Below are 19217 nucleotides of genomic sequence, written 5' to 3' on the forward strand. Positions count from 1 at the left end.
AAAAAAGAAACCTCTGCTTTAATTAGATTGAGAATATCAACAATTTAAATTTGGCAACGAAGTGATGAAACACATGTACGATAATCTTTTATAGTATGAATGTATGATGCAATAATCTAAAGGTTGAGATGTTCTCTCCTTCTTAAGATTATAGAGGCTCCTATGTAAAAGAAGCTTCAATCTACTCCATATCAATTGGCAAATACAGGCTTATAGGATCACTTTTCAACATAGAAGTGTCTTTAAGTACTTGTGTATCAAATAAATTAATTCATATTCTAACATATAAACTCCATCACAACTACAATAATTAGCTCCATCCTTCATAAGATGAAATTGTCTAAAGTGCACTCCTCTAAATTCATCTTTAATAAAGAATTCAATTACTTACCCATGAAACTTAAAAACTTTATAGTATCCAAAGTTTCAGACAAATAATAAATCTGGAGTTTATTGAGTTTGAATCCATTCTTATATATATGTTGAACCAACTTGACTATTATTTCTTTATAATTAATATCATATAATTTAATATTAATTGAGTTTTTAATCAAATTTTATAACATGCATTGCCTAAATATCTCCTACCAACGGATATAAGCATGATTAGGGTCGTCTCGTAATTTTTGGGACCCTTCCAATTTTATCGTATAAACTCTTACAATTTAAGAAAAGAAAGTATCAAATTATTAGTATATGATAAGATCTTTAAATTTATTAAACTAATAATATTTGGCTTTTTGTTACTTCGTTACACTCGTGTAAAATAGTATACATATGTTTGTGATAATTGAAACAATATATAAAATAAGTATAACAATGGATTTTTGGAACTCCCTAATAATGAGATCCTGTGCTATGGACCGATTTACACATGCTAATCGAAAATAACGAGCATGATGCATGAGTCTTACCACAAAAATGGGGGGCATGAAAAATGAAACAAATAAACATATTCATTTATCATGAAATGTATTAGCTTTAATTAAGTGGACATGAATAAAAATTGATTTGTTATGAGTTTGATATGTTAACAAAGATCTTACCTTGGGACAAGTTTATGAGGTGTCCTTACTACTTTGGAAGAAGAAGTCCAGTTCCTTTTTATCGGACTCATTTACTTGGTTTTAATGGGCTAGTTTTCATCATTGGGTCCATATCTTGCTATACTAATTTGGGAACGAAAGATTGAAAAAAATGAGATTATTTATCTACTTAATTCCAAATATAAGATTGGGGAAAATTTATGTCCCAAAATAAGTTTTCGTACATTCAATCCTAGTTTCGGGTAGAGTCGCTGTTATTAACAGCGAAAGTGAAAAAAAAAAATTAAAAGCCCAAAGTCGCTGTTACTAAAAAAAAAAAAAAATTTAAAAGCCCAAAGTCGCTGTTACTAAAAAAAAAAAAAATTTTTTTTTTTAATTTAAGTCACTGTTAGTAATAACCTTAACATTAAATTTTGGATTTAACCTGACTATGAGTAGTATTTTGGATCTGAAATACAATGATAGCAAGAGACAAGACACTTTAAGAGATAATTGTCAACACTGATCAGTATGATGTATAAGCAGAGCACTTGTAAGTATAAAATAAGGGAATTCAAAGCCAATAAAGATTGTAGGAGTTATGAACCATAGAAGCTCCTTAATTTAGACCTTTAATACCTAAAGAGAAGGAAATTGACATTGCTACTCCTAAAAAATGTACTTTAAAACCCTCCAAAAGGCCTCAATCAGGTTGACAGGATAAAAAAAGAAAACGGGAAGGATAAAGAAAATGTAGGGCAAGGCAGTGCGATGAGCGCTAGAGAGGATGGTGGCTATCAGAGCTAGAAGCAATCAACAGAGTACAGTCATGGGAAGGGAAGATTGGTAGAGGTATCGGTGTATGTAATTGTTACAAAGATTCAACAACCATAATTGGCCATGGCCACAAGTCTAAGTGTCAGATTCGGATAGAAAAAAAAGAAACTCATACTTTTTTTTTATTACTACTAACAGCGACTTAAATTTAAAAAAAAAAAAATTTTTTTTTTTTAGTCTTTGGGCTTTTAATTTTTTATTTTTTTTAGGTCGCTGTTACTAACAGCGACTTTGGGCTTTTAATTTTTTTTTCACTTTCGCTGTTACTAACAGCGACTCTACCCGAAGCTAGAATTGGATGTACGGAAGCTTATTTTGGGACATAAGTTTTCCTCAATCTTATATTTGAAATTAAGTAGATAAATAATCTCATTTTTTTCAAATTTTCTTTGGAAACAAAGAGGGCTTCTTTTAATGAAGTGACATTGATCCCTTATGTAAATGTTGAACCTTTCACTAATCACAATAAATTAAGTCAACATCAAAATATTTTTCTCTACCTTAAATTAGTGGTATCATAAAGTCAAGGAATCTCTTTAGGATAATATTACCCCAATACATTACTTACAAGTAATAAAGTAATCATGTTTAAAAATTAAGACTAATAAAAAAAATTAACCCGATCTAATAATTAATAGTTTTTCCTTTTTTCTTATAGATGTTCTATTCTCAATATCCTTGCATTTAGAAAATTATCTTTACCGAGAATTAAAAAATAAATGCTTCCAAACAAAAATAAAAATAATAAATGAAGAAACACAAATAAAAATGAAGTACAGAATTAGGGTAAAATAAATGTACTCCTATAATTTAAACTTGTAATTTTTGGCATTCAATCATTTGGGAAAAATTTGTTTATATTACTCCTTTTATATTGTCACCATCCACTATAGGGTATATTAATAGTGGAGCCTCATTTAAGACAAGACTAGGCAACGTCATGCTTCAAAGACTGAAAGAAACCTAATTTAATTTAATTTAATTTAATTTAATTTAATTAATAATAAATACAACATAAAGTTATTGAAGAAGTTTATATGAGTATATGTGAAGAATCTGGGGAGGGTGGAGAAAATATTTATACAGCATATTCTTTTCTTTTTTTGGAATATTCATCATTTATTATTTTAGGAAAAAAAAAAACCTTTCTGGGTTGGACCTTAAAATTAATTAGGTGATATTAAAGCTTTTAAGATTAATTTTGTACTCTATATATTACGTTCATTGTAATTTGCAATTTGTCCATATAATTTAATATTAAAACATCATTTATACATAGTTAGCACTCTAAATTAATTTTATAGTATCATTTTCTGCAAATCTTGTACTCTATGTATTACGTTTAAAGTAATGGGGAGATCGATAGAGATGTTACCCATTGAATACAACTGGGTGCTCAAATGGCGAGCAGCCACCGGGGTGAAGTACCCAAGTAGATTAAAAGGCAAATTCTACAGAGTTGCAATTCTGCTTTGTTGCATGGGACAAAATGTTGAGCCGTAAAAAAGACTTTTGAACATAAGATGAAAGTCACAGAAATGCGGATGCTGAGGAGGATATGTGGTCACACAATAATGGATAGAATTAAGAACCAAGAGTTTAGAGAGAAATTAGAAGTTGCGCCTATTTCTTCAAAGATGCGTGAAAATAGATTGAGATGGTTTGTTCATGTGCAGAGGAAAACTTTAGACGCCCCAGTGTGGAGGATCGAAAGTATCATAGTGGATGGTAAGAGAAGCTGAGGATGACCTAGGACAACGTGGGAAAAAATAAAAAATGACTTCCATGACTTAAATCTTTCGAAGGACCTAACTAGGCATAGAGGTAGTTGGAGACGTCTTATTCATGTCTTAGACTACTGACACTCTCGTTTATTGGTGTTCTTGTTCTTGGCCTTTGTCTTATCATGCTTTTACTCGTTTTTTTTACCTAGCCTTGTTAGTTATATGTTTTATCATTATTTTATATTTTATGCCTAAGGGTCAAGACTGTGGGCTTGCGATTCTGACTTCACCCAGCATTTTTCATGCAAGAACCTATCTTTTAAGCATTCATTAGAGTCGATGGACTCTTTGGCAGCATCCTCCTTCAGGAGTATGGGTTGCCTACCTTCCTTACTTCTTCAGACCCTGATCATAATTTTCTATGAGTGAGATACACTGGGTATGATGATGATGATTTTATGCGAACCTTAAAACTAATGATAAATTCATATTCTTATTTGGTAATATTTGAACCAACAAGTTTAAAATTCATTATCAATCATGCGTGTGTCATACATTGAGGGCATAAAAAAATTAAGTTTTTCGTTGAGTTGATTTTTTAACGTGGTTTCAAAAGTCAACATGATAAATGATTAAGAGATTGTGTCAAGGAACTAACTCAATTAAGAGTTTAAGCTGAAGGTTGAGGTCCCATGATATGTTTTATACTCTAACATGCCTTCTCACATAAAGCTTTTTGGGCTAGAAGTGTGGATGCGATATAAGCCCTCCTCATACCTGGCGTTGGATAATTACTTAGAATGAGGGGTGGTTGAGATTCGAACCTGTGACCTCTTTTCACACTGGCTTCTGATACAATGTCAAGAAACCAACTCGACCAAAAGCTTAATTAAGCTGATGGTTGAAATCCCAGAATATGTTATATACTCTAACAAATTAAACTTAATTTATCAAATTATCTTATTGTAACTCATGTGAAATATTTAGCGTTAAACAGTGGGAAATATTAAAAATTTTAACTTCAAATTTAAAATTTTAATTATGTTGATTTCTGGCAAATTTACAATCAATGATTGGATAGAATGTATCCCATCTTGATGGTTGAACAATAAATTGATAGAAGGTTGAGAAGTATGTATAATAGAAAGAAGTAATAATTTAAGGCTATTAAATTGGAAGTTGTGACAAATAGGGCCAAATATTTAATATCAAGGATCAACAATCAAGATCGATACAAAGGAAACTTACGTCTAGCTAGTATATCATTTTTGACGTAGTCAGTATTATATATGTTGTATTTTTCCTTATAAATTAAATGCTCTTTCAAAAAACTTTCCATTTAAATATTTTTGAAGAAAGCATATATTTTTTTTTAACATTTTTCTAATGTAAGTTGTCGTATAGTTATCCTTAGTCGTGGTTTGATTTGACAATTGATATAAGCTGTTAGTGAGATGTTTAGAGGCTTATTGTAAATTTATTCGAGCGACCAATTGATTTGTTGGAACAAGCATAAATATAATGGTTCAGCTTAAAATAAATGTTTGAGCAAGAAGAGAAGATGTTCCAACGATCATTAGATATGTGCTTAAACAAACACCTAAATTACCCGGACAAACATGAATTATTGGCAAGGTTTTGGAAGATCTCTTTGTTTGAGCATATGTCCAACACATGCAATAATCTAGGAAGCACGGACACGCTCCTGGACCTGCGTGTCGCGTGTCGGACACGAACACGCGAAAATCCGTGTCCGACACGTCAAATGAAGTGTCCAACATTTTAATATTTTTCCGGACACGTAGACACGGCACGGACACGCGACGGACACGTGCCCCACTTGTTTTTTTTTTTTTAAAATTCGAAAACAGGGGCTTGGTTACTCAATTACTCCCTCCCGCAGACTCGCACTCTCTCTCACTTTAAACCTAAAAATTCTTCCTCCAGTCGCTGCCGCCCTCCCGCACGGCCGCACCACGCCACCGCCGGGCGCCGGCTGCTTCTCGCCTGCTCCATCACAGACGTTGTCGGTGCTGTTGCCTGCTGCCTGCTGTGGGTTGCTCGAGCCTCGAAGAGACAAAGCCTCGATTCGAAGTTTAATTGTTCGAACATAGTCGAACCCTAATCCCTAAAAATCGAAATTTTTGATTTTCTTTGATTTGGTTTGTATGACTATTTTTAAATACTCATGTTTATTTGGTACTTATTTGCATTTTATGTAAGCTTTATGTTTTTAAAGTGTTTATTTACATATATCAAATGAAAGATTGTAAAATTATCTTTAATTTGATATATTTATTATATTACCATTTTCGTGTCGCCGTGTCCACCATTTTTAAGTTGGCGTTTTCCCGTACCCGTGTCGTGTCCGTGTCCGTGTCCATGTCCATGTCCGTTTTAGTGCAACTTAGGCAATAATACTATGTTATTGTGGGGTTTGTTATAGCATACTATTTGTTGGGGCTTTCTCATATATATATATATATATATATATATATATATATATATATATATATATATATATATATATATATATATACATATATATATATATATATATACATACATATATATATATATACATACATATATATATATATACATACATATATATATATATACATACATATATATATATATACATACATATATATATATATATATATATACACACACACACACGTCATCAATTTTTCAAAATCATGTAATTATTTTATAATTTGAAATTACCCTCTACCCTTATAAACACATAACCCACATTGAATGAACTTCGTAAATCTTGATTTAATTGCTTATTGTTTGATTTATATGTTCTTGTACATAAAATACTAAGTAGTTTAGGACTCAACTAAAATTGGAAGACGTTAATTAAAGAGGTGAAAAACTTTCAAAATAAAATGATAGTGTATCAAACTCGTAGCTTTTAATTTGTTTCAATTCAATGTCAACCAATCATCTTATTTAAAATTTAAACTAATAATTAAAGATTTACAATTAGTTTTATATTCTAACAAAAAAAATATAGGATTCTTAGGAATATGCCTTAAAGTTTTTGAGAATTTTTTTGAGTTGTTAGCCTTACTTTCTTGGTATTTTTCTTTAAATCCAAATTTATAGAACCATGCCATAAAGTGGATTGCATGCATGGCCCATGTGTTCACATGCATGCACTTTGCCCATACCCTAAAAGACAATATATACTTGTATCTACTATCTACCAAGCTGACTTGGGTACGTTTGATAAATCAATGATATGTTCACATGTTGATCATGCATCATGATATGTTCTTTTGCTTGTGACATGATTGCTTGAATTATGTTTCCATTGTGATTACTTATCATCAATTCATTGATCAGCCATTTACATTCTAAAAAAACAAGTTTTTAATTTGGTTTAGTGTATTGAACTTTCGATCAAATAGCTGAGTTGGTGAAAATCGTAAACTGTTATACGCTTAGATCACATGATATGTTATATACTCTTATACGCTCCCTCACACATACTCTTATATGTTCCCTCACACGAAAGCCTATTGGGATAGAAGTTTGGATACAACATAAACTCTCCTCATACCTGACGTTGAATATTAAACTTTAAATGAGTGATTGATGGTTGAGATTTAAACCCGTAACCTCTTACCGGGTTGGCTTCTGATATCATGTTAAGAAATCAATTTCACCAAAAATTTAAGTTGATTATTAAGGCTCTATGATATATTTTATACTCTAACAACTAGATAGTTTAGGAAACCTCAACTTTATAAGTTACTATATCCACATTAAAAAAAATTTAATACAATTTTTTTATTTTCTTTTCTATATTTTTTTCTTTCATTTAAACATAATACAACATCGCTGCAAATAACATTTTAGAAATACATATATATGCCCGCATGAGGGCTATTTATAAGTGCATGGAATTTAATTTTAGAAATATGTTACCGATATTTATCATGCCAATTTATGTAGGGTGTTTGTATTTTATAATATAGAACCTACTCAATTGTCATAGGATTACCAAACCTATCAAATAAGTCATCTTGTTCTTATATCAGTACACATACAGTACGCGTAATTGAATACTAATTTGTTGTAGATTATACACAACATATCATGTGCTATATATATGAGTATAAAAATACTTGGACCATCAACAAAATATTGGAATAATTAGAATAATACAAATTTAAGGCACTAATTATTCACAATTGTTGTAATGTGTGTTGTCAAGATAGTACTGTAAACTAATAATTGTGTGATTAACATGAGATTGTAGAAAGATGATCATGATTAAGTAAATGATTAAACTTATTATGGCGCATCTTGTGGGAACATAAAGAAAAAGCAAAGTTTGGCACAAAATCAACAATTATAGAAAATTGTCATTTTACGCTTTAAATTTTATATATTTGTCTAGTAAATCACTAAATGCTGAATCGAGTTGTTTACAATAATTATAAGATAATTATACATTAATATTATTATTACTTCTATAGTTCTATTATATGAATAGTTGGATGAAGACATTAGTTGGTGGGTGGGACCAAAACCCTATTGCTCTTACTTTCCTTGAAAGTAACATTAGTGGTTGTACAATTTTCATAGAATTATTAAATAAAAAAAAAAGAATATTAAAACAGTTCTTCTTCCATGATCTTTCTTCCATTAGGAATATAACATAGAAACAAGAGTACATCAAATAAATAGCTAGTGATGATGAGTGTGACAGTGATGGTATAAAAATTGTGTTTATAGCTTCGTAATTGACGATTAGTCTTAATCATGTTTCCTTTTTGTATTATTTTTGATGGAAATGGAAATTAAACGTAGATATGTGTTTACGAAAAATGTGGAGATCAATTTCTTTGAAACTATTTTTAGGTTTCTTATATCATTATTACGTCCCTAATTTAATAAATGGAATATGGTAGAGATGGGAATATTTGATAACTTAGTTACGTTATCGAAAGTATAATAGCACACAAATTACATATTCAATGTGAGTACTAATTAATGCAAAAATTCTACACAATTATATATATATATATATATATATATATATATATATATATATATATATATATATATATATATATATATATATATATATATATATATATATATATATATATATATATATAAGTCCGACACGTATGTTTATGAAAAATGTGGAGATGTTATTTTTCTATTAATTAATGGTTGATAATTTAATGTTCAAATCATTTTGGCCTTTTTTTGGTAAATATTTAGTTGTACTTGCTTGACGTAAAAAAAATTTAGTAAAAATTTTATATTGGTTGTTGCCTGTTATAATATGTACAAAATAACCTTTAAAAATATATTTATTATTTTATTAATTTATTTTTATTTTACTTACTCATATTCTATTTAGTTTTTTTTAAATGATATTGATGTATTATCATATTCAATATTCATGAAATACAAATATTATTAATTAAATATAAAATATTAATTATTAAGTATTATTGAGAAAAACTCTAAAGAAATTTTGTACATTTTTCAAAAAAATTACACTAAAATATTTTACCGTTACTGGCTTACTCCAATTAAATACATTTATTTATGATTCGTTAACAAAAGAGACAGATAACATGAAGAGTTCAATTAAGCATGCAAAACTCGCCCCTGCATTGATTGGCAATTGCACAGTATATGTATTGTACATGGAAGATCCTAGAATATGCTAATCTAGGTAATAAGATAAATTAGGATACCAACTTCCTAAATTATCACAATTAAATATATACAAGAGAATTTCCAAAATATTATTTACCCAAAAATATCCCGATACCCCCCCTCAAGTTGGAGCATGTGGTTCAAGAATGCCCAACTTGAAAAGAATTTTGTCAAACTGAGTTTTTCCTAGCGCCTTTGTGAACACATCTGCCAATTGAGATGTAGTGGAAACATACGAGGGAGAAATTAGACCATCATTAATTGCATCACGAACAAAGTGACAATCTATCTCAATATGTTTTGTTCTTTCATGAAATACTGGATTCCGGGCAATATGTAACGCGGATTAGCTATCACAAAATAACCGAACAGCCTTTGGATGTTGCACACCCAAACTCAACAACAAAGCTTTTAGCCATTTCAGTTCACAAGTTGCTGAAGCCATTGCTCTATATTCGGCCTCTGCAGAAGACCGAGACACTGTATGTTGTTTCTTGGTTTTCCAAGAGATTGGTGATTTACCAAGGAAAACAAGCCAACCTGTTAGAGAACGACGAGTGATAGGACAAGCTGCCCAATCAGAGTCACACCAACCTTCCAGAGTTAAATCATAATCTGCACTCAACAAAATTCCTCGTCCTGCAGTACCTTTCAAATATCTAACAACACGAAGAGCGGCTTCCCAATGCTCAACACGAGGGGCTTGCATGAACTGAGATAATATATGAACTGAATAAGCCAAGTCAGGTCTCGTGACTGCAAGATATATAAGTCTCCCAACAAGGCGACGATATGACTCCGGATCGGCAAGGAACTCACCCTTGGCCAAGCCAAGTTTATGATTCTGTTCAATTGGAAACCCACTTGGTTTTGCTCCCAATAAGCCCGTTTCAGAAATAACATCCATAGTGTATTTTCGTTGACACAAAAACAATCCTGCAGAACTTCGTGCAACCTCAATGCCCAAAAAATATTTTAGAGGACCCAAGTCCTTCATTTTGAAACAATCACTAAGATAAGCTTTGAAAGCTTGAAGGGCAGCAGAATTATTCCCAGAAATAACAAGATTGTCAACATAAACTAGGACATTTATTTGAATTGATGCCTTAGTAAATGTAAATAATGAATAATCGGAGTAAGATTGAAGAAAACCATACTCTTTTAACGCCACAACAAGCTTTGCAAACCAACATCGAGGCGCTTGTTTGAGACCATATAATGATTTCCGTAGTCTGCATACCAAAGACGGATCTGAACTCTGAAAACCAGGAGGAAGCTTCATGTAAACCTCTTCATCAAGATCACCATGTAAGAAAGCATTATGCACATTAAGTTGATGAAGTTCCCAATTTTTAGAAGCTGCGACTGCAAGAAAAGTACGAATTGTAGTCATCTTGGCTACTGGAGCAAAAGTCTCATTGTAATCAATACCCTCCTGTTGATGATTACCGAGCACTACCAATCGAGACTTCAATCTTTCCACATCACCGTTGGACAAGTATTTTGTCCTATACACCCACTGACTACCAAGAGCGCGCTTTCCAGGCGGAAGACGTTCTAAAGTCCATGTCCCATTATCCTCAAGAGCTTGAATCTCATCTTGCATTGACTTTTTCCAACATTCAGATTTCATAGCCTCCTTAAAAGACTTAGGATCATCACCCTTAACAATTGCTGCAATAAACTTTAAATAATTTACAGAAAAATTATCACAATTAATATAGTGAGCAATAGGATACGGAGTACCTGAAGAGTAATCGGAAAAGGAAGTGGAGGAAGATGGACTTTTAGCAAACACATTATGAGCAACATAATCTCGATGTTTCACATTCGGGATTTTTTCACGCAAGCCTCGACCTAAAGGAACGTCATCAAGATGATCATGAGAATTGGAAGCGTGGGGTGGCTGCATTGACGAGCTGTCACTACTCGTTGGACCAGTAGGCATTGGATTTCCAGCGGCTTGATCAGAGGCTGGGTGGGCTGCTGGCAACGGGGTGTCAGCATTTACTAGGTCTTGTTGGTGCTCCGTACCTCCGTTTTCTGTATTTTCTATCACTTCCTCTATGCATACATCACTCTCCTCTTCACACACCACATCATTAATACTAATATCCGAAAAATCCATATGAACATCCTTATCAGAGAAACAAGTATTAGGATTAATATTAACATCTTTCGGATTTTGAAAAGGAAAAATATCCTCTAAAAACTTTACATCTCTAGACACAAAGAAGACTTGAGCATCAAGGTCGAACAAGCGCCACCCTTTTTGACCAAAAGGATACCCTACAAACACACACTTACGACTTTTGCTTGCAAATTTGTCACCAAGGGTTTTTTGATTGTGAGCAAAGCATAGACAACCAAAAATACGAATTGCATCAAACATGGGAGGTTTATTGAAAAGTATTTCAAACGGGGTTTTATTTTGCAAGAGAGGTGTAGGAGTGCGGTTAATAAGATGAGCTGCAGTTAAAACACATTCTCCCCAAAAATAAATAGGCAAATTTGCTTGAAACCTCAAAGCTCTTGCAACACTCAGAATATGTTTATGTTTTCGCTCAACCCTCCCATTTTGTTGTGGAGTTCCCACACATGAAGATCGAAATAATATACCCGTGGCATGAAAATAATCAAACAAACAATTAAATTCAGTGCCGTTATCACTTTGAACAATTTTAATTGTTTGGGAAAACTGTCTATCAACCATAGCCACAAAAGTCATAAAGGTACGAAACACTTCCGTTTTATCAAATAATAAATAAATCCAAACAGCCCTGGAATAATCATCAACAATGGTCAAAAAATAACGAGCCTTGCAAGACGAAACATGTCTGTAAGGACCCCACAAATCACAATGAATTTTCTCAAAAATTCTAGAACTATTGTTTGCACTTAAAGGAAACTTGTCTCTATGATGCTTAGCACGATAACACACTTCACATCCTTTATTCAAACGACTTTTATGACTACTAACATGAGGAAGCAACTTAACTACTCTCTCGGAGGGATGCCCCATACGCTTATGCCATAATTCCAGATTTGAAGAGGCTTCAATTGCAGAGACTGAAGGTACCCCTGCCGTGTTGCTAAAATAGAAAAGTCCATCTCTCCTAATTCCCATTCCAATCAGCTTCTTCATGGGGTCCTGTATTGCACACATATAAGAATTAAATTGGACAATAGTTTGTAAATTATCATTAAGTTGAGAAACAGAAAGTAAATTGCAACTTAAAGTAGGCACATATAGAACATTAGAAAGAGTGATGAAACCAGACAAGCGCACTGAACCCTGTAATGTGGCATGTACGGTTTCACCATTGGGCAAGCCAACTGGACAGCTTATCAATTTTGTATTAAATAACCAAGATTTTTCACCGGTGACATGATGAGTAGCTCCAGTGTCAATAATCCAAGAGGTAGTATCAAACTTACCATTCAAACGATTGTCGGGAAATGTAGAATTACCAAATAATCCTGTGATCGCCTTCCACTGTTCGGCTGTAAACAATTGAGCACTTGAATTATTGGAAACAGTTGGACCCTGGACAGAAGCAGTTGATGTAGTAGCATTTGCACGAGGAGCAGTTGAACCCTTGTTGCTTCTAGTAGAAGGCGAGACCCCAGCTCTTTCTCGTGGAGTATACCCCTCCGGGAAGCCTTTTAACTCATAACACGCACTCTGAATATGACCCCTCTTCTTGCAATGTTCACAAGTTTTATCACTCCAACAGTGAGAGGTAATATGACCACGCTTATGACACTTATCACACACTGGAACAGCAGTAGAAGATGCAGCACGACCTTTATCATATACGCTTGTGCCACGACCTTTACCAGAAGATATAGCATGAACAGCAAAACCAACAGCAGTAGAAGGGTATGGCGATGCTTCTTCTTCGTTCCCTTGAGCAATCCCACGGACCCTCTCCTCTTGGACAGTAGCTTGAAACGCCCGATTGAGGGTAGGTAGGGGATCTTGGGATAACAAATTAGATCGAAGAGAAGCATAATACTCCGAATATAAACCAAGCAAAAATTGTTGGAAACGATCTGCATCTCGCCTAGCAGCATGTTGTTTCCCAACATCACAAGTACAATTATTACAAGCACAACTAATCAATGGCTCATGTTTATCTAATTCATCCCACAAAACAGACAATTTTCCAAAATAAACCGCAACAGGCATAGTTTTAGATTGTTCACAACGATTTATTGCAGATTTAAGTTGGTGAATGCGAGGTCCATTAACAATACAAAAACGCTCATTTAAATCATCCCACAACTTTTTAGCATCTTCATAATTAGAGAGCATTGATTTTACCTCAGAATCAATGGTGTTCATGAGCCACGAAACCAGCATACAGTGGACCGTCATCCAATCATCTTTCGTACATGGTGGTTCGAAGGTGGTAATAGACCCGTCCAAAAAACCAAATTTTCTGCGAGAACGCAAAGCAATACGAATGGCATGAGACCATTCATTGAAATTATGAAGCTTTAGGCGAATATTTGTGATAAAATCCCCCGGCCGATCCTGTGGTCCGAGGTAGAACGGAGAAGAAGATTGAATTTTGGATGAAGAAGAGTCGCCCACCATAATTGTTTTTAGGTTAGAATAATTGTTTTGGATGAAGAAGAGTGGGAATAATTGTACAGCACTACACGAATTGTTTAAAAATTTTTTTTTTTTTTTTTTTTTTTTTTTTAGGTTAGAGGCTCCGATACCATGAAGAGTTCAATTAAGCATGCAAAACTCACCCCTGCATTGATTGGCAATTGCACAGTATATGTATTGTACATGGAAGATCCTAGAATATGCTAATCTAGGTAATAAGATAAATTAGGATACCAACTTCCTAAATTATCACAATTAAATATATACAAGAGAATTTCCAAAATATTATTTACCCAAAAATATCCCGATATAACTCGATCTCCAAACATCATTACTTATAAAAGATAAAGTTCTAATTATATAAAAATTTAAATTTTCTAATGTACGCATATACTCTAACTCCAGTAGGTGTTTAGGTTACTTAAGATTATAAATACTTGGCATGTATATGGTTTGATGGCAAATTTCACATGATGCATATGACACAAAGCTTCTCCATATTTCTCTATTGTTTCTAAAGAAAAATAAAACATTGGTTGGGGCTGTGAATTCAGTAAGAATTTAGGTCATAATGAGTGATGTATAGATTGCCAATGCAACTAATCGCGTGAATCTTTTTCACCTTTGCCTTCATATCATATAGATTGGTAGCTATAGAGAACTAATTGGTAATATAAGGTTATACGAATTCCATACATTTTTCCATTTCTAAATTTATTTTCGATGATAAAATACATAAAATATATTGAACTACAACATTACGTATTATCAGTTTAAATTTTAAGTTAAATTTATTTCTTAATATAATATGTTTTTGATTGAGTTAGTTTCTTCACAGTATTAAGATAACAAGATATAACACGTGTACTAAGATGTGAATTGTCATATATTATTGCCTTTTACTTTGTTGAGAAGCCTTTCGATTACTAATTAGAAAATTATTAGCACATCAAGAACTTAAGAGGGGATTTAATTTGTGAGTACTACTTTCATAAGACTTTATCAAAATTTTACAAGCTCATGTTAGTAAACTCAAATTAATTGAATGAAAGATTATGGTTGATCAAAGCTCGCTTTATTTAAACAAAATTAAAGGCATATAAGAAATTAGAAGTAGGTAAACCTAGAATCCTAATACATGATCATCAACATTTAGAAGGGTATTCTCATCTAACTAATTTAGCAAACTACTTTAACTACCATTTACTCCCAACTTCTTATATAATTTGCACTTAACTATCTAATTTTTGATTTGCACTACTTTCTCTTTTGGCAATAGTTCTCATAACTATCTTTTAATCTTATTGAAAATTCACCTTCTCTTAATCAATATCCATATTGTTTCTTCTATCTACGTGTCATTTTTCTTATTATATTCACCAATTATTTCTTAACGTTTTTCGTTAAATGAGAGGAAAATTATATGGAACGAAGATGGGACAACCACTAAACCAATAATACTATATATATATATATATATATATATATATATATATATATATATATATATATATATATATATATATATATATATATATATATATATATATATATATATATATATATATATATATATATATATATATATATATATATATATATATATACAGTGGCGGACCCAGGAATTTCAATTTGGGGGGGCAAAATCCGAACGTCACGTCGTTCGAATAATTTGATCGTCGTCCGAATAATTTTTTTTTAAAGAAAAATAGAAAAATACAAGAAAAATAGAAAATTACAATTTACAATATCAAATCCGATGTTAAAAGTTTTACAATCCAAAATATTAAAAAAAAAAATACAAGCGTTCAAATAAAAATTACAAATTCATCCTTCGAGTTTTCATATTTTTAAAGCGATCAATAATCTTTTCATCAGAAACTTGTAGAAACACTTCCTTCTCAATGTAAGTAACCAAACAATCATTCACTAGTTGATCACCCATGCTATTTCTCAACTTATTTTTGACAAACGTCATTGCGGAAAACACTCTTTCTACACTTGCCGTAGCAACAGGAAGAATCAACATCAACTTGATTAGCAAATGTATAAGAGGAAAAGTCTCATGTCTCCTTGTTTTAACAAGCATCATGGAAAGAGAATTGATATCTTGCAAATCATGAAATCTTTCATCATTTTGCATAGAATCCAAGAAGACATCAAGTTGAAGATCAAGAGCCGTTAAATCAAAACATGAAAACTCTTCGGGATATAAAGAAGCAAGTTTAAGTATCCTCTCTTTATCAAAAGATGAAAAGTTACCTCTAGGACTCAGGGAAGCCATGCATGTAAGTAACTCCATGTTCTTCTCATTAAAACGGTTATCAATCTCTTGAAGATGCAAATCAATTACTTCCAAAAAAATGTCAACGCGAAAATGATGTAGATTTGTTGCTTGTTTAGCAAAACGTCTTGATCTTCCTTGAGGTACATATTGAGCATCCATAGATGGAACATCAATCTCGTGTTTAGTACAAAATAAAATGACTTTGTCTAAGAGACTATCCCATCCTTGATCCCTCATCTTTTGCAACACATTCGTTGTACTTTTAACAAGGCTAATGGCATTCACAATATCTTGTTCCTTTCTTTGTAAAGCAACACATAAATCATTAGTGTAGCCAAAAATAGTCAACATGAAATGAGCCATAAAAATAAAATCAAAGGACTCCAAAGATCCTAAAACAACTTGAGCTTTGAGCTTATCATCCGGAGAGCCATTTTCTCCAATCTCCTCAAGCACTTTAACAATTGAAGGAAACAAGTTGATGATACTTATTAGACACTTGTAATGAGATCCCCAACGTGTATCTCCCGGCCTACTCAAACCACGTTCTTGATTCAAACCCGATCCACTTTCAATTTCCCCCACTTCCAAAGCTTGAGCCACTACTTGAGCTTGGTTTTTTCGAATAAGGTCTCTTCTCTTACAAGAAGCTCCCACCACATTTAACAAGTTTGCAAGTACGTCAAAAAGCCAATTACAATTAAATTCTTTTTAGCAACCGCAACTAGAGTTAGTTGAAGTTGATGAGCAAAACAATGAATGTAATAGGCTCTTGGAGTATCATTCATAATCAAAGTCTTGAGGCCATTGATTTCACCCCTCATGTTACTTGCCCCATCATACCCTTGACCTCTTATCATGGAAGGACTCAATGAATGTTCCATAAGCAAGGACATAATGGCATTTTTAAGAGACAAAGCGGTAGTATCACCCACATGTAGAATGCCTAAAAAGCGTTCCACTACCGATCCATTTTCTCTATTAACAAACCGCAAAACAAGAGCTAGTTGTTCTTTTTGAGACACATCACTTGATTCATCGGCCAAAATAGAAAAGTAACCATCACCAACCTCTTCTATTATGCGCTTAGTAGTCTCTTTTGCACAACAAGTGATAATGTCTTTTTGAATTTTGGGAGATGTTAATTGACAATTTTTGGGTGCATTTTGGAAAGTATATTTTCCTATTTCCTCAACCTTCCCCCCCAACCACTTCAAAAGCTCAAGAAAGTTACCTCTACTATATGACTCCTCACTTTCATCATGTCCTCGGAATGCCAAACCTTGGCCCAAAAGAAATCTCAAACAAGTTAAGGATGCATTCAAACGAATATGAGTTTTTGGTTGGCAAGGTTTTTTAAGAATATATGCTCTCCTAACCGGATTTCTTTCATTAGGGGGATAATCCATTATGTTTTTCCTCAATCCCGGGTCATGAGGAAGAAGTTCAACATCATACACCCATTCATCATCCAATGGTTCATCACAACTACTTGAACCACCTACTTCCATATTAACATCTTCACTTGGAGGGGAACTTAAAGGAGGACTTAGAGGGGAACTTAAAGGAGAAGATTCATTGCCTTCGTTAGATGTTTGTTGGGATTTCATTCTTTTAAACAATAATTCACGAAGATCGGGTTGTCTTTCCTTTGCTTTTGACTTTTTCAAACAAGATGAACTTGAATTACTTGACATTTCCTAATTAAATTAGAAATATGACTCAATTATTCAATCTAATTATTCAAACTATCAAGTAACAACTTGTCAACTTGCAACCAATGAACCAAAGTACCAAACAAATTATTCAATTAAACAAACAATTAAACTAAATATAGTAATGCCCTAATTTATGCTATCCTGTGCTAACCCAAAACCCCACCCCTTGGCTTGACAACCCAGCTATTTGAACCCGTTGACCCCCACACCGTGCCTTTCACCAGTTTCCACCACCAACAGCCCCGTCCCGCTCCGCCCTTGTCGCCACCTGCTAACAGCAATACAATCACTCACCAAACACCATCAAGGCATCAACCAACCCCTGCTACCCAGCCTTGCTCACTCCTCTCACTTATTTCTCCAAATTATTCAAACCCCCAAATTAAGTTAGGGCTTACTGAAATTGATGCCTTTTTCACTGTTTTGCAACTTGATTACCAAGTCTAAGCTAGTTTCATAATCTTGTTGAATCTCATCTCAATCACCAAAGTACCAAACAAATTATCCAATTAAACAAACAATTAAACTATCATGTCTATCAATAATCAAGAATCAAAGAATCAAGAATCAAGAATCAAAGATCAACAATTAAACAAATTAACAATGAACTAATGAAGCTATGAAATAATTAAACAAATTAACAATTACAATTACAAATTAACAATTAAATAAGTAATGGAAGCATGGAACTCACAATTAAACAATTGAAGAGAAGAGGAAGACTGGAAGAGGAAGCGAGTAGGCGTACAGGCGACTGGCGAAGCGATTAGCGAAGAAGAGGAAGAAGCGAAGAAAAATGTCGAATGTCGAATGACAGTTGTAGACTTGCAGCGAAGAAGAGGAACACCGGAACTTGGCCGGCCGTTTGTGGGCTGTGGCGGACTGGCGGTGGTCGATGGAGACTGGAGTCGTGGAGATTTGGAGAAGGTTTTGTGGAATGTCGAACACTGCGATTAGGGTTTGCGTTGTTTTTTAAATGGAAGCAACATCATTTTATTTTTTAATTTTTTTTTTAAAGGTGATTAGCGACGGGATTTTGGTTGCTAGGTGGTCGCTAATTGGTCGCAAATTAAAATTTTTTTTTTAAATCTCATTTATTTTTTTTCAGATTGGGGGGGCCACTGCCCCCCCTTGCCCCTAGCTGGGTCCGCCACTGTATATATATATTGATTAGAATATTAAAATTTTAAAAATATTCATTGAAAAAAATTAACGGTAATTGAAATACAAAAGCTTAAAAAGGTGAGAGAATATATCTAAAGGATAAAATTCGAAATAAAGATCGAAATCTGAAAGATATTAATTAGA

The 19217-nt window shown here is 33.0% G+C and overlaps 1 protein-coding gene across 1 annotated transcript; it reads right to left on the minus strand.

Moving 5' to 3' along the window:
• Positions 1-14454: 14454 nt before the first annotated feature.
• On the minus strand, positions 14455-17888 carry LOC130813676 (uncharacterized). Its single transcript, XM_057679516.1, has 4 exons — positions 16890-17888; positions 16594-16830; positions 15988-16428; positions 14455-14565 (listed from the first exon to the last, which is right to left on the minus strand). Exons 1-4 carry the CDS (start codon positions 17886-17888, stop codon positions 14455-14457), a joined length of 1788 nt encoding a protein of 595 aa, XP_057535499.1.
• Positions 17889-19217: the final 1329 nt, after the last annotated feature.

The sequence above is a fragment of the Amaranthus tricolor genome, chromosome 5, assembly GCF_026212465.1.
Source record: "Amaranthus tricolor cultivar Red isolate AtriRed21 chromosome 5, ASM2621246v1, whole genome shotgun sequence".
Classification (NCBI taxonomy): Eukaryota; Viridiplantae; Streptophyta; class Magnoliopsida; order Caryophyllales; family Amaranthaceae; genus Amaranthus; species Amaranthus tricolor.